The sequence below is a fragment of the Schistocerca piceifrons genome, chromosome 9, assembly GCF_021461385.2.
Source record: "Schistocerca piceifrons isolate TAMUIC-IGC-003096 chromosome 9, iqSchPice1.1, whole genome shotgun sequence".
Classification (NCBI taxonomy): Eukaryota; Metazoa; Arthropoda; class Insecta; order Orthoptera; family Acrididae; genus Schistocerca; species Schistocerca piceifrons.
The window spans coordinates 199,256,404-199,281,442 of record NC_060146.1 but is presented as its reverse complement, the minus strand read 5'-3'; the positions used below and the strand labels follow the sequence as shown (position 1 = coordinate 199,281,442).

The following is a 25,039-nucleotide window of genomic DNA, read 5'->3' as shown; positions in this document are numbered from 1 at the left end:
ACATTCACGATGTTTCACCGGATTCCTGACATTCACCGCGCAATCATGAAATGGTCGTGCAGGAAAATCCCCACATTATCGCTACCTCAGAGATGCTGTGTACCATCGCTCATTTGCGAACTATAACACCACGTTCGAACTCACTTAAATCTTGATAACCTGCCATTGTAGCAGCAGTAACCAATCTAACAACTGCACCAGACACTTGTTGTGTTAAATACAAGTCAGTGTTGCTGTTGTTGTGGTCTTCAGTCCAGAGACTGGTTTGATGCAGCTCTCCATGCTACTCTACCCTGTGCAAGCTTCTTCATCTCCCAGTACTTACTGCAACCTACAACCTTCTGAATCTGCTTAGTGTATTCATCTCTTGGTCTTCCTCTACAATTTTTACCCTCAACACTGCCCTCCAATACTAAATTGGTGATCCCTTGATGCCTCAGAATATGTCCTACCAACCGATCCCTTCTTCTAGTCAAGTTGTGCCACAAATTTCTCTTCTCCCCAATTCTATTCAATACCTCCTGATTAGTTATGTGATCTACCCATCTAATCTTCAGCATTATTCTGTAGCACCACATTTCGAAAGCTTCTCTTCTCTTCTTGTCCAAACTATTTATCGTCCACGTTTTACGTCCATACATGGCCACACTCCATACAAATACTTTCAGAAAAGACTTCCTGACACTTAAATCTAAGCTCAATGTTAACAAATTTCTCTTCTTCGGAAACACTTTCTTTGCCACTGCTAGTCTACATTTTAGATCCTCTCTACTTCTACCATCATCAGTTATTTTGCTGCCCAAATAGCAAAACTCGTCTGTTACTTCAAGTGTCTCATTTCCTAATCTAATTCCCTCAGCAACACCTGACTTAGTTTGACCACATTCCATTATCCTCATTTTAGTTTTGTTGATGTCCATCTTATATCCTCCCATCAAGACACTGTCCATTCCATTCAACTGCTCTTCCAGGTCCTTCGCTCTCTCTGACAGAATTACAATGTCATCGGCAAACCCCAAAGTTTTTATTTCTTCTCCATGGATTTTAATGCCTACTCCAAATTTTTCTTTTGTTTCCTTTACTGCTTGGTCAATATACAGGTTGAATAACATCAGGGATAGCCTACAACCCTGTCTCCCTCCCTTCCCAACCACTGCTTCCCTTTCATGTCTCTCGACTCATAACTGCCATGTGGTTTCTGTACAAATTGTAAATAGCCTTTCGCTCCCTGTATTTGACCCCTGCCACCTTCAGAATTTGAAAAAGAGTATTCCAGTCAACATTGTCAAAAGCTTTCTCGAAGTCTACAAATGCTAGAAACATATGTTTGCCTTTCTTTAATCTATCTTCTAAGATAAGTCGTAGGATCAGTATTGCCTCACGTGTTCCAACATTTCCACGGAATCCAAACTAATCTTTCCCGAGGTTGGCTTCTACCAGCTCTTCCATTTGTCTGTAAAGAATTCGTGTCAGTGTTTTGCAGCCGTGACGTATTAAACTGATAGTACGGTAATTTTCACATCTGTCAACACCTGCTTTTTTTGGGATTGGAGTAATTTCTGGTATATTCTTCTTGAAGTATGAGGGTATTTCGCCTGTCTCATACATCTTGCTCATCGGATGGTAGAGTTTTGTCAGGGCTGGTTCTGCCTAGGCTATCAGTAGTTCTAATGGAATATTGTCTACTCCCAGGGCCTTGTTTTGACTTAGGTCTTTCAGTGCTCTGTCAAACTCTTCACGCAGTATGATTTCTCCCATTTCATCTTCGGCTACGTTCTCTTCTATTTCCATAATATTGTCCTCAAGTACACTGCCCTTGTATAGACCCTCTATATACTCCTTCCACCTTTCTGCTTTCCCTTCTTTGCTTAGAACTGGTTTTCCACATAAGCTCTTGATATTCATACAAGTGGTTCTCTTTTTTCCAAAGTTCTCTTTAATTTTCCTGCATAGCCATTTTGCATTTCCTGTCAATCTCATTTTTGAGACGTTTGTATTCCTTTTTGCCTGCTTCATTTACTGCATTTTTGTATTTTCTCCTTTCATCAATTAAATTCAATATTTCTTCTGTTGCCCAAGGATTTCTACTAGCCCTCATCTTTCTACCTACTTGGTCCTCTGCTGCCTTCACTATTTCATCTCTCAGACCTACCCATTCTCCTTGTACTGTATTTCCTTCCCCCGTTCTTGTCAATCGTTCCGTAATTCTCTCCCTGAAACTCTCTACAACCTCTGGTTCTTTCAGTTCATCCAGGTCCCATCTCCTTAAATTCCCATCTTTCTGCAGTTTCTTCAGTTTTAATCTGCAGTTCATCACCAATAGATTGTGGTCAGAGTCCACATCTGCCCCTGGAAATGTCTTACAATTTAAAACCTGGTTCCTAAATCTCTGTATTGCCATTATATAATCTATCTGAAACCTTCCAGTGTCTCCAGGCCTCTTCCATGTATACAACCTCCTTTCATGAATCTTGAACCAAGTGTTAGCTATGATTAAGTTATGCTCTGTGCAAAATTCTACCAGTTGGCTTCCTCTTTCATTCCTTGCTCTCATTCCATATTCACCTACTACTTTTCCTTCTCTTCCTTTACCTACTATCGAATTCCAGTCATCCATGACTATTAGAATTTAGTCTCCCTTCACTACCTGAATAATTTCTTTTATCTCATCATACATTTCATCAATCTCTTCGTCATCTGCAGAGCTAGTTGGCGTATAAACTTGTACTACTGTGGTAGGTGTGGGCTTCGTGTCTATCTTGGCTACAATAATGTGTTCACTACGCTGTTCATAGTAGCATACCCGCACTCCTATTTTTTATTCATTATTAAACCCACTCCTACATTACCCCTATTTGATTTTGTATTTATAACCTTGTATTCACCTGACCAGAAGTCTTGTTCCTCCTGCCAGTTTTCTTTCTCCTGATAACGAAGTCCTCTTGAGCAGTCCCCGCCCGGAGATCCGAATGGGGGACTATTTTACCTCCGAAATATTTTACCCAAGAGGACGCCATCATCATTTAACCATACAGCAAAAGCTGCATGCCCTCGGGAAAAATTACAGCTGTAGTTTCCCTTTGCTTTCAGCCAGACAAACGTGTGGTTCCTGAAGAGGGGCAACAGCCTTATCAGTAGTTGCAGGGGCAACAGTCTGGATGACTGACTGATCTGGCCTTGTAACACTAACCAAAATGGCCTTGCTGTTCTTGTACTGCGAAGTACCAGAACAGCAAGGCCATTTTGGTTAGTGTTACAAGGCCAGATCAGTCAGTCATCCAGACTGTTGCCCCTGCAACTACTGATAAGGCTGTTGCCCCTCTTCAGGAACCACACGTTTGTCTGGCCTCTCAACACGTACCCCTCCAATGTGGTTGCACCTACGGTACGGCTATCTGTATTGCTGAGTCAAGCAAGCCTCGCCACCAATGGCAAGGTCCTTGGTTCATGGGGGTCAGTGATGCCTGCAAATCTGGAAAATTCCTCATGACACATAACACAAAGGCTATCTGTATTGCTGAGTCAAGCAAGCCTCGCCACCAATGGCAAGGTCCTTGGTTCATGGGGGTCAGTGATGCCTGCAAATTTGAAAATTCCTCATGACACATAACACAAACTGGTTTTAAACACACTGACAGAAAGGGAACCTGTTACACCGTGGAAACATTATGCTACCAAACTAATAATGCAGTATTTCCACGCCTGTGGATTATGTCAATTAAAATTTAATACTTACGCGAGTTTATTTTCAGTAAAGGAGAAAAGCTATTCCTACAGATGAACAACAGTATCAGCAGTTGATGATTACTGGGTGTGTAACATTACTGGAACTTTTCATAAGGAACTGCAACAGGGTTCACACAGAGGTCGTACATGTGCACCTTAGCACTGTCTTTCACATCTGAAAAAAGTTGAATCGTCGGCACAAGCGACATGGGAGAGTCACACAGACATGTCACACAGACAGCTAGCTGCAGTGCTACGATTGGTGACGGTGTGGACTAAGGACAATAGTGTGGTATGCAGAGTAGGTATGGGTCCCTCAAGAAGAAATGCAGCACTAGAATACTGCACAACTGTTCGACTGGCTTTGTCAGGTACAGATTATCACAATTGAAATAAGGGCACATGTTACTGGTAGAATATTATCACGAACCGTTTGGAATAGATTGCGGGAAGATGACTCGAGATCAAGAGTTGCCACGTGTTGTTTGCTGCTGACACCATGCCACAGGCAACTGAGACTCGCACGAGGTACTCCCGGAGACAACGGGATATGGAGTGACATACTGTGGAGCTCAGCCATGAGTCTCATTTTTGTTTGTGACAGTCAGATTGATGCCAACATGTCTGCAGATTACCTGGAGGAAGATCACAGGAACCAGTGATTTTTGAAATCCAAACCTCTCTAACACCTGTAATTATAGTGCACAGAGCTACTGGAAACAAAAACGTAATTGATTTGGTCTTTGTTGAAAGAGGCCAAATGCTCACTAATATATGGCAAGAACGGTTAACCCTGTTGTCCAACCAGAGTAACAGAAGGCATAGTCCAGCAGAATAATGCAAGACTGCAAACTTTAGTTCACACAACAAACACCTTGAGGAATTTACAGATTCTCGAGTGGTTGCCCTTTACCCCAATTTATCACCCATGGAGCATGCCTGGGATGCAGTGGGAAGACATGTGCTTTCATATCAGCCTCCAGCAAGCAATCTTCAGAAGCTGACACAGCATGTGTAGTAGGAAATTCCTCAATATTACTTTCAGAGGCTGCTTGCTTCCATCCCACAGCAAATACAACAGCATATTCACACCCATAATGGTCACTCCTCATACTGATGTTGATCAGTTCTGAACAAAATAAAAGTATCATTTAATACCCATTATGTGACGAATGTGTCCGCAAAGTTTGTTAAATATTGGACGGGTGTTCCATGGTGCAGCACTTTCCATATTCTTCAGTGTATGATCACATATACACAACTTTGGTGCACATGTAAGCAACTGCAAAATTTGTAATTTCAGCACATTGTAATGAGGTAACTTTCTGAACACTTACTGGCTTAGCTACTGGCTATTACAGTTGTATTTGGAAAGGCCACAGGTTGAGGTTAGATAGTAATGCAAAATAAACATTGAAGTAAAAGTTGAGTGAGTCCCACTAAATTAAACAGCCCATCTATACTGTATTACTAAATGGCTAACCCGGATCACTGAACATGGTCTCAGTTGCAGTATGCCTATGTAACAGCTTCCAGGGGCAACAAAAATTTGACTTTCATTATTTCCTATAATTAATGACCGAGTTCAAAAATTTAAAATGCTATCTAATCTACTTATTAAGAACTGTTACTATACATAAAAGCTTTACTACAATAATTCAAGTATTAAACTTAGAACCTATGTAGATGCCCGAAGGCAGCATTTCTCATGGCCCATGAATTGCCCAGACTACATACATCCAGAATTTGAAAATGAGAGCACTTACTAACTTGCAATAAACCTTACACATAATTTCAAACTTTTATGAAACTTTTTGTCACTGACACCCTCCACTCTCATAAAATGATTAAAGGATAAACATTTATCCCTTATTACATTTTTGCTGTTCGTGCACTAAGGCTTCAACATCAGGCATGATGTTTTATTTTATTACTTCTTTACTACCAACTCTATTCACAACACATATTGCAGGCAGTATCCACATACACTATGAATGTGCCTGCAAAATTATATCACTGCGCGACACGCAGTTCAGGAGATATGGTGTCATAAATACTGAGATCTGTAAAAAAACTAGCCTTTGCTTAAAACAGTGGGTTTCCCCTTCCTTCCTTTCTTTTTGTAGTTTAGCTGATATTCAACTCATAACAAGCCTAAAGTTTTGTCCCAAACTCCCACAAAAACCACATAAATTCCTAATGTCCACATATTCACTAACCTCTGAAATGTGACTAAGGAAAAAAAAAAGTATTTCCTTAATATCAATGAGGGATCAAGTTGTGTGTTTTCTTAAACTACGTGCAATTTTCGAGCCCTGAAATTTTTCCCACTTAGAATTGAGGGCACAATGCTTTGCATAGTAAAAATGGCTACACAGTGGAAGCCGACAATGCCAGTACACCTGCCTTGTGTGTTTTGCTTGTGATAGTAGTCCACCCTGCTATCTGTCACATAAAAAAAATTTTAAAGCAGACTGTAGGCATAAATACAGAAAATGAATTAATTTTATCCATTATTTCTTAACTGTTTTTCATTTTAGCAAATGTGACAGTACTACACACAAATCAGTTTCCTCATATTCAGTTCTTCAGCTGCAAATGTGTTATCTTTGTAGAAAAATGAGAGCAGAATTTAAGCGAGGCCATATGAGCTGCTAAGACAAACATCACAGTCATCACCAAATTAGTTGACCCAGCCAGAAATTATGGAGAAAATTCACAAAAGGTATCGGATGATCGTCAACTGAAACTGCACAAGCTAGTAGACATCATAGGCACTTCAAAAAGTGCTGTACAACACAAACTGACTGCTGACTGAAAACTTAGATATAAGAAAGCTGCGTGCAAGACAGATGGCTAATTTACTTGCTATCGACAAAAACAGCACTGTGAGGATGTTTCAGTTGCATGTTTGACCATTTTTCCCTGCGATAAATCTGAGTTTTGCATCAATTCATGATCATGTATGAAACATGAGTCCATCACTTCCCCCTTTAGATGAAGTAACAGTCAAAACAGTGGACTGAAAAGGAAGACTCAGTTCTAAAGATGACACAGACAATTCCACCTGCAGGCAAGGTCACGGAAAAAAGCAATCAATGGCGAGTATTATGGAAAATTACTGCAAGGTCTAGATGACGAAAACAAGCAAAAAATGGCCTAATTTAGTGAAAAAGAAAGTTCTGTTGCAGCATAACAATGCAATAGTTCACACATCCATTATTACTTACTATAGGATATGGGTTCTGCCTTTTTGCAAACACATTGCTCTTTCTTTTTATCCGAACAATGGATTTTTCTTTATTGAAAACTGTAAAAAGTGGACATATTTTAAGTTGTAACTGATTTAACAAAGTGAGGCCTAAAGAAAGTTTTTGTTCATTTTGCTTCTTGCCAGGATTTTACATTACATGGCTTTGCAGGACCAACTGTACGTTCGTGTGTGACTAGGGCTCCCGACGGGTAGACCGTTCGTCACGTGCAAGTCTTTCGATTGGATGTCACTTGCGCGTCGATGGGGATGTAATGATGATGATTAGGACAACAGAACACCCAGTTCCTCAGCAGAGAGTCCTGCACTGATAGCTTGTCACCTGCAAATTAAGCGATGTAAGTGTGAATTTCACTGGTGAGTTAATACACCCCTTGATTTTTTAAAAAACTTTTTAAAAAATCATAAACAATGACCCACTCATGATGGCACACAGGTGCTGAAACATGTTTGGGTAAATAGAAAGAACAGTGTGTTTGCAAACAGACAGAACCCACATCCAATAATTTAACTGCAAATGCGGAAAGAAAGGACAAAAGCTGCAGGCCCAAAGGTGACTAATTCATTATCACTGTGGCCAAAATCACTGATTTAAAGTTCAAATGCTTCCTCATGCACCCTCTTCACCAGATTTAGCACACACTGATCACTTTCCATTTCTAGACTTGAAGAAATGGCTCAGTGGTAAGAGTACTGCCAAAACTGAATAGGTGGAGTCTGCAGTTGATGGCTATTTTGCAGAACTCGGTGGTTCTCACTATAAGCAGGGTATCAAAAGCACGGAACATTGCCAGTAAAAGTGTAACAAGCTGAACAGAGACTGTGTAAAGAAATAAAATTTTTTTTACCAAAATGTTTATATTTTAATTCTTAATTTGGGTACTTCTGGGACAACACCTGTATGTGTAAAGTTTGATACAAGTCACTAATTGCTTTCTTCCTCAAATACAAGATGAATACACACACTACTCGCCAAGACAACATCCAAACTTTGGCATTAAAAATGTCACATCCCAAATAATTTTAATCAGATTTTAGATCAAATCAACAATAATTGTCCCACACTCAATATCAACTATCAATGTCATTCATATTAACTCTGATCTCCAGATAGCACATACCTCTCCGTAAACAGATTGTTGAACAGGAGGCATTACGTTGAAACCGGATGCTGACGAATGCTGCACCTGGTGAGAGCCGTGGGCTCCTTCGTAGACAGACGGGGCGGGTGGTGGCGACCTCCAGTCCCGCACGTGGTGCACTTCTCGGTCGCCCAAGTCCCGGGGCGGATAGTGGCTTGGCAGGGGGCGGCGGTGATGAGAAGGAGGTGGAGGTGGCGACGGGCTCCACTCGTGACTTCCACCACGCCTCCTGGGGGGCAGAGGTGGAGAACGCGACCTGTGCCGGCTCCTGGGCGGCGGCGACAGAGATACAGAGCGGCGAACCATTCTCACTGGTGACGGACTGTGCTCCCATCGGGCCCTGCGTATATTGCAAGTGCCCTATTCTGCTTCAACAGGTAGGATATAATGGAACTGAGAATGCAATTACACATTACCTTCTAACTAATTTCCTGCATCCAAATATAAAATTCTTCATTTTAACTAGACTTAAGGTACTGTAATTTGAAGCTTCAAGTACCTGGGAAAGTACAATTCAAGGGTAAATCAAATATAAATGGTATTTTTGTTCTTGAGCACCAACGATTGACACTTTCCGAAGATTGACTGCATAATTAACACTTATGTGTTTAGCTGGCATAAACAGTTCAAAGAACAATGAGAACAAGTGGAAAATCAGGATCACGACCACTGTACTCAGATTACCATTACAGATAAAAACATTCACACAAATCGAGATATTCTTGAAGACTGATGGATGAGCGTATCTGAAATTACAGAAAGGGTCAGAATAAGTTATGAGAGCTGTCAAGCTGTCATCACAAGCACCCTAAAGTTCTGTGAAGTGTGTGCCAGATGGGTCCCTCATCTTTTAACTACAGATCAACAGTTTAGACATTTGGGAGGTCGGTTAGACGCTTGCCACAAAGTTTGAGAACAAAGATGATGCATTTTTGAGTCGGATTATGATGTGTGACAAAACATGGGTTCACCACTAACTCCTGAGTCAAAACAAGTGAGTATGGAGCGGCAGAGGAAAGGGGAGACAACCCCAGTGAAAGCCATGACTCGTCTCTCAGCTAGCATGGTTCTTTCAACTGTTTTCTTCAACTATTGAGGCAGTTTGTTCACTCATTTTTGTTTTTCAAGAGCAATGCACAATCAATTATGCTTACTATTGGGGGTGATGAACCAGGTGAGAGCTGCATAGCCTAAAAAGACGAGACCAGTCAATTCGAGAGGCCATCTTCCTCCACAAAAATGCCAGGTTCTATTAAGACTCGGAACTTGAAGAACTGCACTGGACTCAACCTGATCAGCTTCTCTACAGTCCCAACCTATTGCCCTATTAAAACTTCCTGGCAGATTAAAACTGTGTGCCCGACCGAGACTCGAACTCGGGACCTTTGCCTTTCGCGGGCAAGTGCTCTACCAACTGAGCTACCGAAGCACGACTCACAACCGGTACTCACAGCTTTACTTCTGCCAGTATCCGTCTCCTACCTTCCAAACTTTACAGAAGCTCTCCTGCGCAGGAGAGCTTCTGTAAAGTTTGGAAGGTAGGAGACGGATACTGGCAGAAGTAAAGCTGTGAGTACCGGTCGTGAGTCGTGCTTCGGTAGCTCAGTTGGTAGAGCACTTGCCCGCGAAAGGCAAAGGTCCCGAGTTCGAGTCTCGGTCGGGCACACAGTTTTAATCTGCCAGGAAGTTTCATATCAGCGCACACTCCGCTGCAGAGTGAAAATCTCATTCTATTGCCCTATTGTTTGCGCAACTTGAAGAAGCTCTGGGAGGGCAACGATTTGAAGGTGAGGAGGGTGCTGAGCAATTTGTATGCAGCTAGCTCCTATCACAACCAGCATCATTTTACAATGGTAGCATAAAAAACCTTCCTTCTCGCTGGGAAAAATATATTTCTAAAGAAGTATGAAGGAAGGAAAATAACTTTTGCCTTGTATTTTTCAACAATTAAAAAAAAAAAAAAAGAAGAAGAAGAAGAAGAAAGAAATCCCATTTATATTTGATTTGCCCTCGTACAGAAAAATGAAAGGAATGATATGCAACAAAGAAACCACTCAGAAAAGTGATATACCAAATGTATTATATACTAATACTGTTGTACAGTGCAGAAACATGAGTCACGAGGGAAATGGATAAAAGTAACGTAACCAAGATTCTGAGAAGTCAGATAGGTGTAACACAGATGGAAAATGTGAGAAATGAAAGTTTTACGGAGATGACAGACAAGGAATCGCTACAAGAGAAGATAGATGAAAAAAGATTAAAATGCACAAGCATGTGAAGAGAATGGATGAGACAAGGGCATCTAGGGAGATATTTGAGTTGAAGATGGAGGGCAAGAGACTGAGATGATTGGTTAACAGAAGTGGAAGAAAGTATTTAGGAAAGAAAGAGGAGAAGACTGGGTTAATGTAGTAACAGGGAGGTATGGGAAAACTAAAGACTATGGAAAGGCTTCTGTTCCACAACAGTCTTGCCAGAGGTGGGAAACTGTGCAAAACAATGGTGGTGGTGGTGGTGAGTTTCAGGAATTTTCACCTGCAGGTAAAAGCAGTGCTAACAGAAAGACTCTGGAACAAGCTGTTTTACTATGACTGTTCAAACAGAAGTGTTAAAAAACAAATATTTGGGAGGACTAACTCAATAAAAGACTTTAAAAAAACATGCTGCAAAGGAAATGACCCACAAGCTGGGAGAAAAACTCTGGTACAATAACAAATGTTAGCAACAGGCAATGTCTACTTAACCACCTCAAAGTAAAACATGAAAGTATTGCAGTTAATCCATAATAGTTATATACAAGTACATACATTGAATCATACATTAGAGAAACTGTAAAAACTGGAAAGGAGAATTATAAGAAAAATGGTGAAACCACTAAAAAAGACAGATTGCTTGATACTGAAAAACATGGAAAGTAGAGAAACTGAGGAGACCGATATTCTTTGGCCATTTGTATAGCATCAATGATAACATTTTAACTGAAGATATCAACAAAACCAATCAATTTTTTGGAAAATTATAAAATTGGATAAATAAAAAAATCTACTTATCAAATGGAAACAGGAGAACACACATATAAAGGTATTTAAATTTGCAAGTTTTCAGAGCCAGTGGCTCTTCCTTCTGGCAGAGGGGTTGAAAGAGAAGGCTCACGGGTGAAGGAAAAGAACTGGTCAGGTTTAGGAAATGGGGAAAACATCGAAAAGCCACCCAGAACCCTGGGTCAGGGGAGACTTACAAGTTCTGGGCAACTTTTCCAAATTCTCCCAATTTCCTAAACCTCACCAGTCCTTCACCCCCTTCCTTCTCCTTCAACCCTTCTGCCATACAAAGAAGCCACTGGCCCTGAAAGCTTGAAAATGTAAATAGATCTATGTGTGTGTACTCCCGCCACTGCTTGGTGAATAGATTTATCATCTATCCAATTACATTACATTAACTAAACAGATGACCAAATACTTTATCAAAAGAAGTTAAAGACAAACTGGATTCAAGGGATCGGTAAAGATTTACAAGGGGAGCATAGGAGATTAAGTAACAGAAAGTACTAGAAATGGACGAATTCCTAAGTAAACGGGGTGGGGGGAGGGCAGTGGGGAAAGGAGAGCGAGAAGAAACATGTTTGAAGTGAACAGAGGAAAGTAAAATAAACACAACAGATTGAAGAAATATTTAAAGAAAGGAAAAGAAAACAACAGAATACGTACAGTGAGAGTGTAAATGTTAGTTGCATTGCTGTTTAGTCACCCACAGATCATTCACAAAATATCATGTGTGTCATCTTAATTGAAAATGGATACATCAGACAACAAATTCAACCTTGCTCAGTAATGTCTCTGCAAAGCACTAGTGAGGGAATGATCAAATAGTGTACAAAGTCATACATCAACTTAAAATTTCAGAACATACATGCATCTTCTAAAATTTGCAAAGTATTTGCCTGAAAGAAGAAAAATGGAGGAAAGTGGAAAAAAAAGAGGGGCAGAAGTAATGTCAGAATAATGATGCAAGAATAACAGATAATGTTAATGCCGTATTCCTAGCAGGGTTGTCCTTTCGACTTTGCACATAAAATGGAAATGACAAATCGGATAAACAACCAGAAGTACACAAACAATAATCAAGCTGAGAAAATCTATGATACTCCTTCAATAAAAACAGCAGCCTGCAGCTAAACGCGGTTCAGAACTTAGCTGTCGGAAGGCTGAAGCGGGCAAAATATTACATTATATGGTAATGGGGCAAGCACCAGAGACATCACAGAAGGCAGTGTGGCTATACAAGGACGGTAGCAGCAACCAAATGACAGTCACCACTTGACAATGGCTAAGGAGTATTTGGCCAAGAGCTTGTGGCTTTAAAATCAAATTTTTAAGTGTATTATTGTTTTGGTTAGACCCTCAATATATACATTAAAAAGAGTGGGTGCTAGGTGACACTCTTGTGTAAGTCCTTGATTTATTTCAACCGTGTTATGTCTGCTGCCCACTATTTTTATCTGTAATTTATTATTCTTATATAAATTCCATACAGCTCTTATGAGAGAGGATCCTCCTCCTTAAAATTTCCCACAGTTTGTTTCAATTTATTGTATCAAAAGTCTTTTCGCAGTCAGTGAGAGCAAGAAAATAACAATAATACAGTGCCAAATAGCTGTCATTATGTTTGCTATTCTGATCCAGGCATAGGGGGTACTCTAGTATATTAAATCATTTGTTCAGATTGGGAACATGCATATCTAAACTGATTTCCTACTGCTTCAAAACTTTCACTTTGTCTCCCAACCACCGTCTCTTTTTGGTGAACAATAAAACTTTGATAAATATTTTATCTAATTCTTTTGTTTGATGCAGTACCTCTCTCTTGTTATAAGGAAATGTCTCCAACTCAGCCTCATATTTTAAGGAGAATAAAGTACATTTGCAAGACATCTGCCCCAGCAACTGATCCTATCCGACAATCTGCGTCATTATTCTGATAGTACCCAGTTATGACCTACTGAATAAAGAGCTTTCAAACTTTATGTGCTTCAGTTGTTTGTCACTTGCTCCAACCCACTACAGCCCCGTAATGACCATGCATGAAGTACTGTAAAGCGGAGTGACAGCCAGAGCCCTCCTATTCGCGGGATGCTGAAGGCGAGAGAAGAGAAGGGGAAGTTGGATGTCAAACGTGTTAGCAAATCTTGTATGAGAACATTTTACTAAATGTGAAAATTAGGTATGTAAAGAGAGTACGGTAGATTATACGGTAGATTATTTATCAACCTCACAAACATAAACGTTCAATATTATTTAACAATAGTCTTGTATTGATATTCTGCAGCTATACACACACTTCAATTGCAAAATGAGAAAAACTTATGCTTTAATCATGCCAATTATGTTGAAGAATAGTGGACCTCCTGCACATCTAAGTCACTTCAACACTGTCAGTTTTAAAATCCAAAGGCAGTAATGCACAACACCAAAAATAATAATGAAATAATACTCCACTACTTCTTTAATGATATGTTCGTTCATTTCATTCACCTACACTGCATTTGTGAACTCTAAGCAAAGGGACCTCTGGCATATGCTACAGATTAGAAACCACACACTTTGACATAATGAACAAAGCACACTACGAAAGTCACAGAAGTATTTCAGAAACCTCTTGCTCACTCCACTGCACAGTACTTTACGTTTGGCATTATGGGGTTGCAGTGGGATGGAGCCAGTGACAAAAAAGCAGTGCACACGAAGTTTAAATGCTGTATATCAGGAAGATCATAAGCGAATATTATCACAGTTATGGTCCAAACTTTAGTGTGGGATCAATTGCTGGAGCTAATGACTTCCAAGTGTGCTATCTTCTACTTAAAATATGAGGTCAAGATGGTAATGTTTCCTTGTTAGATGCATCCAGTATCTCAGCACTCTAGTTTTACTGACAGCACTGTGTGTCGATGATGTATGAGGAATGTGGATTTCTAAGATTTAACAGAGAAGCCTCACAATCCATGTCCACTGCAGAGGAAGACACAGGAAATCATTTTAACAATGTAGATGAAATAGGCAATTTTTTCATTCAGTACCTTTTTTTCCAGTAGTGATTAAAGTGTTTTTTTCCACATTTGTAGCTGCTCGAGTCGTTAATATTTTGTGTGGATGTTGTAAGTTCACAAAACCCGCCCATTATAGCACCAGCTATGCTACTGCAACACTGATTCTTTTTAACATGTGCTGAAAAAGTTTATTCAGGTGCTTCTGGTTCAAAATCAGCATCAGTGTCAATATGGATGGGGTCAAGACTACATGTAACTGTTACCACTAGTTAAGTCTACAGAGATCACAGGAATATTTTGCAGATGATACTTTGAAAGGACGCTATAAACTCTTCTTGAAATTGGAGTAATTCTTCATTTCCTTATAAGTACATAACAGTAAGGAAATCTGCTTTGCAGGAACAGATAAGAACTGTTTTGAATGTCCTTAAGTGCCACTGACAACGCAGGCTACAAACATTTCAGGTTTCATAAATCGTGTCATTAAATTTTTCGAATTCAGAATGAGCGTAGTGCCTAGAAATTGAGTGAACAGAACTGATCTGAAAGTTTATCAACCCAAACCAGATTGTTGGCAACTATGTGACCTGTTTGGACATGTTGCATTTATATCTATGTTTTTGTCTCACTCCCTTGATGAATTTCTTGATAGGCTGAGGGACTCTTCAAGTCTTTCAGTATTCCCCCCGAGTCTTTTAGAGCTCTTTGAGAGACTTCCCTGACTTCTCCGTGAAAATTATAGGTCTATGCAAAATTAAAGAATGTTATAAAAATGGAATGTAGTCGAATTAAGTCGGGTGATGCTGAGGGAATTAGATTAAGAAATGAGACACTTAAAGTAGTAAAGGAGTTTTGCTATTTGGGGAGCAAAATAACTGATGATGGTCGAAGTAGAGAGGATATAAAATGTAGACTGGCAATGGCAAGGAAAGCGTTTCTGAAGAAGAGAAATTTGTTAACATCGAGTATAGATTTAAGTGTCAGGAAGTCGTTTCTGAAAGTATTTGTATGGAGTGTAGCCATGTATGGAAGTGAAACATGGACGGTAAATAGTTTGGACAAGAAGAGAATAGAAGCTTTCGAAATGTGGTGCTACAGAAGAATGCTGAAGATTAGGTGGGTAGATCACATAACTAATGAGGAGGTATTGAATAGAATTGGAGAGAAGAGGAGTTTGTGGCATAACTTGACAAGAGGAAGGGACCGGTTGGTAGGACATGTTCCGAGCAATCAAGGGATCACAAATTTAGCATTGGAGGGCAGCGTGGAGGGTAAAAATTGTAGAGGGAGACCAAGAGATGAATACACTAAGCAGATTCAGAAGGATGTAGGCTGCAGTACATACTGGGAGATGAAGAAGCTCGCACAGGATAGAGTAGCATGGAGAGCTGCGTCAAACCAGCCTCAGGACTGAAGACGACAACGACAATAACAACAACAACATAAAAATGTAAGGGGCGTTCAAAAAGAAATGAGCCACACGCATAATTACAGAAACCAGTACCTGGCTGTTGAGACACTTGTCCCACTGTGACACAAGGCAGTGAATGGCTGTCTCATAAAATTCCCAGGGCTGCGATGTTAACCCGTTTCGCACGTACAACTGGATGTCATCGTACGAGGTGAATCGTTTGCCCCTCAGAGCCTTTTAGAGAGGACCAAAATTGGTGTAATCACAGGGAGAAAGGTCTGGACTGTATGGAGGGTGGCTGAGAACCTGCAGGAGCGCCACAACTGTGTTGGCTGAACAAGGCTTTGCATTGCCGTGGAGCAGAATGACCTAACGGGTGAGAGTGCCTGGTCATTTTGATTTGATCGCTTGGTGAAGGGTGGTCAAGGTTTGCAAGTAACGCTGGACATTCACTGTTGTCCTGTGCTGCAGGAAGTGAATCGGAAGGGGGCCATCTCGATCAAAGAAGAACGTCAGCATAACCTTTCCTGCACTCTTGTGGACGACGACGTCCAGCTGTACGTGTGGAACTGGGTAACATCGCAGCCCCGGGAATTTTATGGGACAGCCATTCACCGCCTTGTGTCACAGTGGGACAAGTGTCTCAACAGCCATGGTCAATACTTTTAACATAGAGGTACTGAAACTCACTGGCAGATTAAAACTGTGTGCCGGACCGAGACTCGAACTCTGAACCTTTGCCTTTCACGGGCAAGTGCTCTACCGACTGAGCTACCCAAGCACGACTCACGCCCCGTCCTCACAGCTTTACTTCTGCCAGTACCTCGTCTCCTACCTTCCAAACTTTACAGAAGCTCTCCTGCGAACCTTGCAGAACTAGCACTCCTGAACAAAAGGGTATTACGGAGACATGGCTTAGCCACAGCCTGGGGGATGTTTCTAGAATGAAATTTTCACTCTACAGCGGAGTGTGCGCTCATATGAAATCTGCCAGGGAGTTTCATATCAGCGCACACTCTGCTGTAGAGTGAAAATTTCATTATAGAGGTACTGGTTTGTGTAATTATGCCTCTGGCTCATTTATTTTTGAACGTTCCTTAAAAGAACTAAGTAATATTATTTGGAAAACCCAAATACAAGAGATATTTTAATGTATTGGGTACTTGAATTAATTCTCATGTTTGTTGTACAAAAACATAAGTTTATTTTAATGGCATTGTATAAGACAACTTATGCACCTGGTGTCCTCCAGTAGCTACAACCTTTTTCCATTTTGTGTGTAAGAAATGGATTCAATCGTTTTAAAAATTCAGGTTCTTTTGATGTGATCCACTAATGGAGTCAGTTTTTGACATTGTTAAAAGATGTGAAGCGTTCTTAAGAAAGGCCATGCTGCTTGGACTGAAAGAAGTGATTATCAGAAAGGGTGATGACAAGTGAACATTATGGACGGGGAAGGAAGACAAGCATAGAAGTCCCTCCCATTTCTACTTCACCTGTTTTGCAACATGCAGTTTGGCATTATCTTTATGTGTAATGGCTCAGTCATGTGTCTCAACGTACTGTAAGCCTCTGTCTTTCTGTGCACCCTTCAAACTGTGTAATTGTTTTTTTAAGTGTTTAGCATTCACCGTTTGACCCAGTTGTGACTGCTCACGATACACCACAGTGACCAGGATGCATTCTGGCACTCGCCTCAAACTTGTTGTCTTTGAAGTGCTGAAACCAAGCTCTGCAGTATGTTTCCAGCACAGCACATCCTCCATATGCTTCCACAAGCAAACAGTGATTTTCTGCAACAGATTTCTTGAAATGAAAGCAAATGCTATTTTGTAGGTATAAATCCAACATGGTCAAGACACTAAATATGCATGTTCTTATCACTCCACTCAAATGCCACACACACATCTGAAAGCCCAATTTTTCTAATTTTGTAGATCTCGTGTCATTATCTGCTGTGCTGCACTGGTACAAACCACTGCTCTCTCTTTGTCAGCAGACTTAATTCGAGCTTCCATCCCAAAATGATGTCTTCATTGTACTTATAGATCCTATATAATTTGCAATTGATTTTGGTGTTACACTATATTTTAGCCTCCTCTGTAATACAAGGGTTATAATGTGGATACCAGGTAATGATCATCACCATCACCATCACCGTCACCGTCATCGTCATCATATGTCTCATACTGGATACAAAAAAAAAATTGATGTCCACTATCATCAGCTTTCTTTCCTGCTTATAGTGCAACTGGCAGCAGCATGTAACCTGGTTACATGATGTGCTGCTGGCATTCACGCAAACAGGAAAGATCATCATAGTGAACGTCAATTTTTTGTACCCTTATGAGATCTACAATGATGATTACTCAGTATCAAGACGATCACTAGACATCACAGAATGACCTGAAAATGGTGTAATGTGACACCAAAATCAATCTCAAATAAAATAAGACTTACAAATAAAGCAATAGACACCATCCTGTTTACTCATGCTTCACAAACATTCACAACTGCACAGGTGGAACACAAGAAATGGTTATAAGCTTCATTTAACTGAAGTTCTGTACATTATATGACATTGCGTGGTAAAATTCACTCACATTCTACCACAGTTGTAAAATCGGTGTCTTGGCCGATGCAGATGTGCTCGCTTAATGTCGAGGCGAGCGCTCCACCATTAATGGCTGATGTATCTATCTCCACTAAATAGCTGCTGTTTGGGCTTCTACCTAGGGCGCGGTTACCCGATTGACCTGCCTTGTCTGGTGCCAAATATTTCTGGAGAGCTTTCTGCATGGTTTCCTCCTGCCACAATACGATATGTCAATGCCAAGACAAATATTACTGTATTAGGTTAGTGCACAAGTTTGTAGTGTTTTTCCATCATGTAATAAACACAACAGATACACATAACAGAGACTCTGGTGATCAATAATATATTTTCCTTCAATATTTACAACAGTCTGCCAACGCTGGGGAAACTTTTTGATTCCTCGACTGTAGAAATCACGTGGTTTTGAGGTAAAGAATTCACTGAGCCACGGGTGGAGTGCATTTTTGTGCCCAAAAGAAGTTCCTTGAAGGTTGTTTGTTTGAGAGCAGAAAAGGTAAACGTCTGGGGGTGTAAGACCACGTGAATAAGGTCAGTGTGCAAATGCTTCCCGATCCCACTCCTGTACAGTGTTTTTTGTCAGTCTCGCAGAATGCAACCAGTATGACAACCTGCAAAACAAAAACATGACAAGCTCATGCACCAACCTAATAGATGCAAAATTAATTGCAGACTTTGAAGCTTCTCTGTGAATTTATGATTGTTACAAATCTGCAGAGATCTGAAGATGTCTTTCTTCTGTAGCTTCCAATCCAATTTTGGTAACCCATTCCAAATGTTACTATCACTTTCAGATTCAGAGGAACTGTCAAGTGCACTGAAGAGCCAAAGAAACTGGTACACCTGCCTAATATCGTGTAGGGGCCCCCCAATCACGCACAAGTGCCGCAACATGATGTGGCATGGACTCGACTAATGACTGAAGTAGTGTTGCAGTGAACTGACACCATGAATTCTGCAGGGCTGTTGATAAATCCGTAAAAGTGCGAGGGGGTGGAGATCTCTTCTGAGTAGCACATTGCAATGCATCCTAGATATGCTCAATAATGTTCATGTCTGAGCAGTTTGGTGGCCAGCGGAATAGTTTAAACTCGGAAGTGTGTCCCTAGAGCCACCCTGTAGCAATTCTGGACATGTAGGTGTGTCACATTGTCTTGCTGGAATTGCCCAAGTCCATCAAAATGCACAGTGGACAGGAAAGTATGCAGGTGATCAGACAGGATGCTTACATGTCACCTGTCAGAGTCGTATACAAACGTATCAGGGGTCCCGTATCACTCCAACTGCACATGCCACTCACCATTACAGAGCCTCCACCAGCTTGAACAGTTCCCAGCTGACATTTAGGGTCCACGGAGTCATGAGGTTGTCTCCATACCCGTACAAGTCCATCCACTCAACACAAATTGAAACGAGACTCGTCCGACCAGGCAACACGTTCCCAGTCATCAACAGTCCAATGTCGGTGTTGATGGGTCCAGGTGAGGCTAAAGCTTTGTGTTGTGTAGTCATCACGGGTACACGAGTGGGCCCTCAGCTGCAAAAGCTCATATCAATGATGTTTCGTTGAATGGTTCGCACGCTGACAATTGTTGATGGCCCGGCATTGAAATCTGCAGCAATTTGCAGGATTGAACTTCTGTCACATTAAAAGATTTTTTTCAGTCATCGCTGGTCCCACTCTTGCAGGATCTCAGCATCTTTTTCCGGTCATGGCAACGTCGGAGATTTGATGTTTTCCCAGATTCCTGATATTCACGGTACAAGTGTGAAATGGTCGTACGAGAAAATCCCCATTTCATCACTACCTCGGAGATGCTGTGTCCCACTGCTTGTGTACCGACTATAACACCACGTTCAAACTCACTGAAATCTTGATAAGCTGCCACTGTAGCAGAAGTGACCGATCTAACTACTGCACAAGACGTGTTGTCTTATATACGCATTGCTGACCAGAGAGCCGTATTCTGCCTTATTCCATACCTCTGTATTTGAATACGCATGCCTATACCAGGTTCTTTGGTGCATCAGTGTATGTCTCTTGCTGAAACACAGGACTACAGCGTTAAACCTGCTTACATAGGTGTCCTACGTCTGCTGCTTTCAGGGTCTGTAGACAAATTATCACTTACTTATACATCAAATAATGTGTCCTCACTGTCTCTGTTTGTGACTATCTCCGTAACTTCTTGCTTGGTGCCATTGGAAGGCCTAAAAATTTACTTCACAGAATGATGCTGTTACACAAATCCTTACAAACAGTAAGATGTAAAGCGATGTCAAATGTAACAAAACGAGATCACAACAGACAAAATATTCCAACAGAATCAAGTGACCAGAGCTGTGAAAAGCTACTGATATAATGGGCACAGCACCAAGTTACCTGAGTGGCACTGCATCAATATTAGTCATCAGCATTCAGGGGTCAGCAAGGAGGCCCGAGTTAACTCACTGATAATGCTAAAGGAAAACTCCAAAGCCGCACTTAAACTTGCCACTAGCACACGGAGAGTGGCGGAGCGACACGAGATAACTTGTAAACGGTACTCAAAGGTTTAACAATTACTGCTACAACTCTAGAAGCCACTCACCTCCTGTACCTGTCAGGTGAATTACTACGTTCTCTCTTCCTGACGGGCGGTGGTGACAACCTCGGTTCTCTACTCTTGTGACGTCTTTCACGTGGGGAGTCGTCCCTAACCCTCCTCGGCACGTGTACGTCTTTCCTAAATCTTCCTTCTTCCTCAGCTGGTGGCAGTCTCTGCTTTCCTCGTGCGTGTTCGTACCTGTGTAACATGTGTCCTAAGTCACAATTGGAGCACTGCTGAAATGAGAGGGGCCTAGGGGCAGTAAAAATCATCATAATTATGTAACAAAGCACAACAATAAAATAGATATCTAAACCAATTAAACAACAGGGTGATTCAGCTTTATAAAGGATTTAGAAACTGTCCTCAATTTTATAGCAAAATATATCGATTTGATGGCACATTTGCTGATACTTGTCTAGTACATCGACTGACTTCCCTTGTAGCACAAGTAGTGTTATTCTGTAAATCCACCAGCATTCTCACAATATTGCAGTACACCTTGTCTTCAAGTCAGGTCTGTTGAGTGTGAGGGCCACAGATTTTCAGAAATTAATCAACCGACAATGAACTCGTGGAGCGTCGTCATTGTTTCATTGGAGATGTGACACTTTACTACCATCTTGTTGCAAACAGCAATAACATTCATTCATTTCAGGCATGGTTATAAATTAATTTACAAAGGTCATTCATGGCAGGTATGTTATATCTTGTGATAAAGTGATCACATGAGAATTCTGCACTGTGCACTGAACTGTTACATCAGTGTGTATTTGAATGCCAACATAAAATAGGTTTCCAGTACAGGAAATCAAGGTAAATGTTAAATGAAACATAGGCATTGGAACTCTGTGTAAATTTATTGTGCACGAGGGCAAACCAAATGAAAATGAATCAAAATAAACTACCACGGTTCAGAATAGTCCCCTGGTGCATACAAACAGCTTTGCCATCAATGTGTGCCACCTGTTGCCGAAACACCCTGAGGACATTCACCCTGTTTGCAAAGTGTCTCCCACACAATGGTTTCATAAGGTCGAAATCGCACGGATTGAGGTCTGGTGAGTAGGCCGGGTGAGGGAGGATCCATCTTTTACCACGGTCGACCTGACACTGAATGTTTCATGCGCTGGTACTGAGGCATCCTCGTATGTGGTCGCAATCTGTAGATTGATTTTGGTCATGTTTGGTGTGGGCTTTCAAACGTATTTACTGCGATTACGGTAATGCCACACAATACCACGGTACATCATAGTTGTCATGGCTACTGGAATGACCCTCACATGATGACAGTATAAATAACTAAAATACCAGTTGTGTTAAAAATATTGGTCCAACAATTCGCTGCCTAAATATGGCACACCACACTCCAATTTTTGTGGGTGGTGTCTCACGCAATGTGTGAATATTACTGGCAGCCAGTCTTCTGGCTGTTAACGTATCCATTTAAGTGGAAAACACTTCTTCACAGAAAAAAACTGCAATTCAAGTTATTATCCACTCTGTTAGGAGTGAATCTCTTGAACCTTGACAACAGGTGACATGCTTTTCTGAAGGCAATGGGTGCAGGTCCCAAACTACTTGAACTTGGTATGGTCACAACCTCAGACATTTTGTGGCTCTGTGGCAGGTTGAATAAAATGCTCCAAGTTGTTGGGACAGTCAATACAATGATTTACCAGGAGATTGCAGCAGTTTGTTGAAAATGTGGTATTATGTATCGATACCGCCCCACAGGCATCGCAAAGCTGGCAAATGGAATTGCAAGTATCCATTAGACATCGATAGTGTTCACGCAGGATCTGGTGAACCCAATGGTGCACGCCCACTGAGCCATGCCTCCAGCAAGCTCTGGGCTATGAGCACCCTCTGCTGCTGCAATATAGGACAGCCGGTGGCAGCAACTTAACCAACACACACTTGGAGCCTCTTCCCTACGATACCACTGTTCCGTGTATAGTGCAGTGTGTATCACTGTTATTGACAATGTGATAGTTAGACTTACTTTTTGCCACATTATTTGTAATGAGTCTTCATTCACTTGAAGAAATACAAGTCAAGTAAACCTTCTGTTTGCTGTGTTAACTTGTTCACTGATCATTTATGTTCCTGTCCAGCTTTCCTACAATAGTTGCTGCACCATTCCGTAGCCCATCTCTCCATACCGCTGCGTATGAACACGCTCAGAAAATTCTGGTGTTATCACACGAGGCTAGTGGATTTGACCTTCCATTAACAGTTCCCATTTCATGAAAATGTTTCACTATGTCATAAACTGTTGTTTTCCCTGGAATAGGAACATTAGGGAACACCTCTTGGAACAACTCGACACACTGCAAAGTAAGCTTCCAATCAGGCAAACCTCTGCACTCCTGTGAGCACTGTGGAACTGCCACCTATAGCTGTGACAGTGTAAGAAGATCTGCGGCAGCTCACAGCACAGAATTGAGAACTTTTTTGGTAGGGACGACGCAAAATGTTATTTTGGATGGAGAGTCATCGTCAGATGTACAAGTAACTTCGGGTGTGCCCCACAGAAGTGTGTTTGGACCCTTGTTGTTCACATTGTATGTTAGTGACCTTGAAGACAATATTAATAATAAAATCAGTTTTTTGCAGATGAAACAGTTGTCTATAATGAAGTATTATCTGAATGATGCTGCATAAATATTCAGTCAGATCTAGGTAAGATTTTAATGTGGTGCAGAGATTAGCAACTTGCTCTAAATGTTCAGAAATGTAAAATTTTGTACCTCACAAAATGAAAACATGTATTATCCTATGACTATAGTACCAATGAGTACCTGCTGGAATCGGCCAACTCGTACAAATACCTGGATGTAACACTTTGTAGCGGTATGGTATAGAACGATCACATAGGTTCAGTCATGGGTAAGGCAGGTGGTATATTCAACTTATTGGTACAATATTGGGGAAGTGCAATCAGTCTACAAAGGAGATTGCTTACAAATCACTTGTGTGACCAGTTCTAGAATATTGCTGAAGACTGTGGGACCCGTACCAGATAGAACTAACAGGGGATACTGAACGTATACATAGAAGGGCAGCACAAATGGTCACAGGTTTGTTCAATCCGTGGGGGGAGTATCACAGAGATGCAGAAGGAACAGAATTGGAAGACTCTTGAAGACAGACATAAACTATCCCGAGAAAGTCTATTAACAATGTTTTAAGAACTGGCTATATAATGATGACTCTCCGAGTATACTACAAGCCCCTGCATATCGCTCACATAGGGATCGTGAGAATAAGATTAAAATAATTACTGCATGTACAGAGGCAGTCACACAATCATTCTTTCCACACTCCATACAAGAATGAAACAGAAATTACCCATAATAACTGATATAATGGGACATACCCTCTGCCATACTGCTCACGGTGGTTTGCAGAGTATAGATGCAGATGTGAATGTTACCAGTTTTCAACTGTGAAGTGCAAATGGCTGCAGGTGAAAACAATAGCTGTCTATAGACAATAGCGACTCATCGCCACGGAGACAGTAACAAAATCACGTTATATTATTGGTCGAGATAGACTTGCGAAGCAGCTGCACCCAGCCCACCGCAACTGTCAGGGATCTGCTTACACAGACTCAACTGTGGCACTAGCAATGTGTAAATGGTGACGGAATGCTGCATTACTACACACTGTTTCCATAGTTCAATACTATGAACAACAGTCTAACAACTGACTACACACAAAAATCATTTTTATTACTTTTCAAATGAACTGTGTAAATAGTTATGGTTCTGACTTGCCCGAATCGCCCTGTAGTATGGTAAGCTACAACTTACCTTTCACAAATGTCACGTAATACAGCACATTGTAATATTAAATTATATTCTGTTTGCCCCCCCCCCCCCCCCCAAATGAACACTACTGCTTGATAAAACACACCAGTATACACAATAAATACATTTTATAAGAAAGATCATCATAAGTAAATAATCCTACTTCTAAGGAACTGTAATGCCCTTTTCAAACTCATACAATTCAATACAAAAAATCACTTGTATTAAAATTTAATTCTCACTATGTCAAACAAATTCCAGGAAAAAGTATACCCAAAAGAAGGAAAGAAAGAAGAAAAAGTTACTGAAATCTAGTATTTCCACACCTATTGCACTCAAGAAGACTTCCATACACCATAAAGTTGGGAACACGCATTTAATAAGATCACTTGGCAAAAAAAAGAAGATGGTCACTTTGGAGTG

At 40.9% G+C, this 25,039-nt stretch overlaps 1 protein-coding gene and 2 non-coding genes across 5 annotated transcripts in view; 1 reads left to right on the top strand and 2 right to left on the bottom strand.

Annotated features, from left to right (window-relative positions):
- LOC124717330 (zinc finger matrin-type protein CG9776) overlaps nucleotides 1-25,039 on the bottom strand; it is a 278,463-nt gene that overhangs the window by 188,480 nt on the left and 64,944 nt on the right. For all 3 annotated transcript variants that reach the window (XM_047244160.1, XM_047244161.1, XM_047244162.1), the window contains 2 exons: nucleotides 20,805-20,999; nucleotides 8,119-8,479 (listed from right to left, as the gene is read on the bottom strand). In XM_047244160.1, the coding sequence (XP_047100116.1) occupies nucleotides 8,119-8,445 (327 nt within the window). In that variant the 5' untranslated portion in view covers nucleotides 8,446-8,479; nucleotides 20,805-20,999. The remainder of the gene's footprint in view (nucleotides 1-8,118; nucleotides 8,480-20,804; nucleotides 21,000-25,039) is intronic.
- Nucleotides 9,495-9,569, bottom strand: Trnas-cga. Its single transcript has one exon. It is a non-coding gene; the product is annotated as a tRNA-Ser (tRNA).
- Nucleotides 9,730-9,804, top strand: Trnas-cga. The gene has a single exon. It is a non-coding gene; the product is annotated as a tRNA-Ser (tRNA).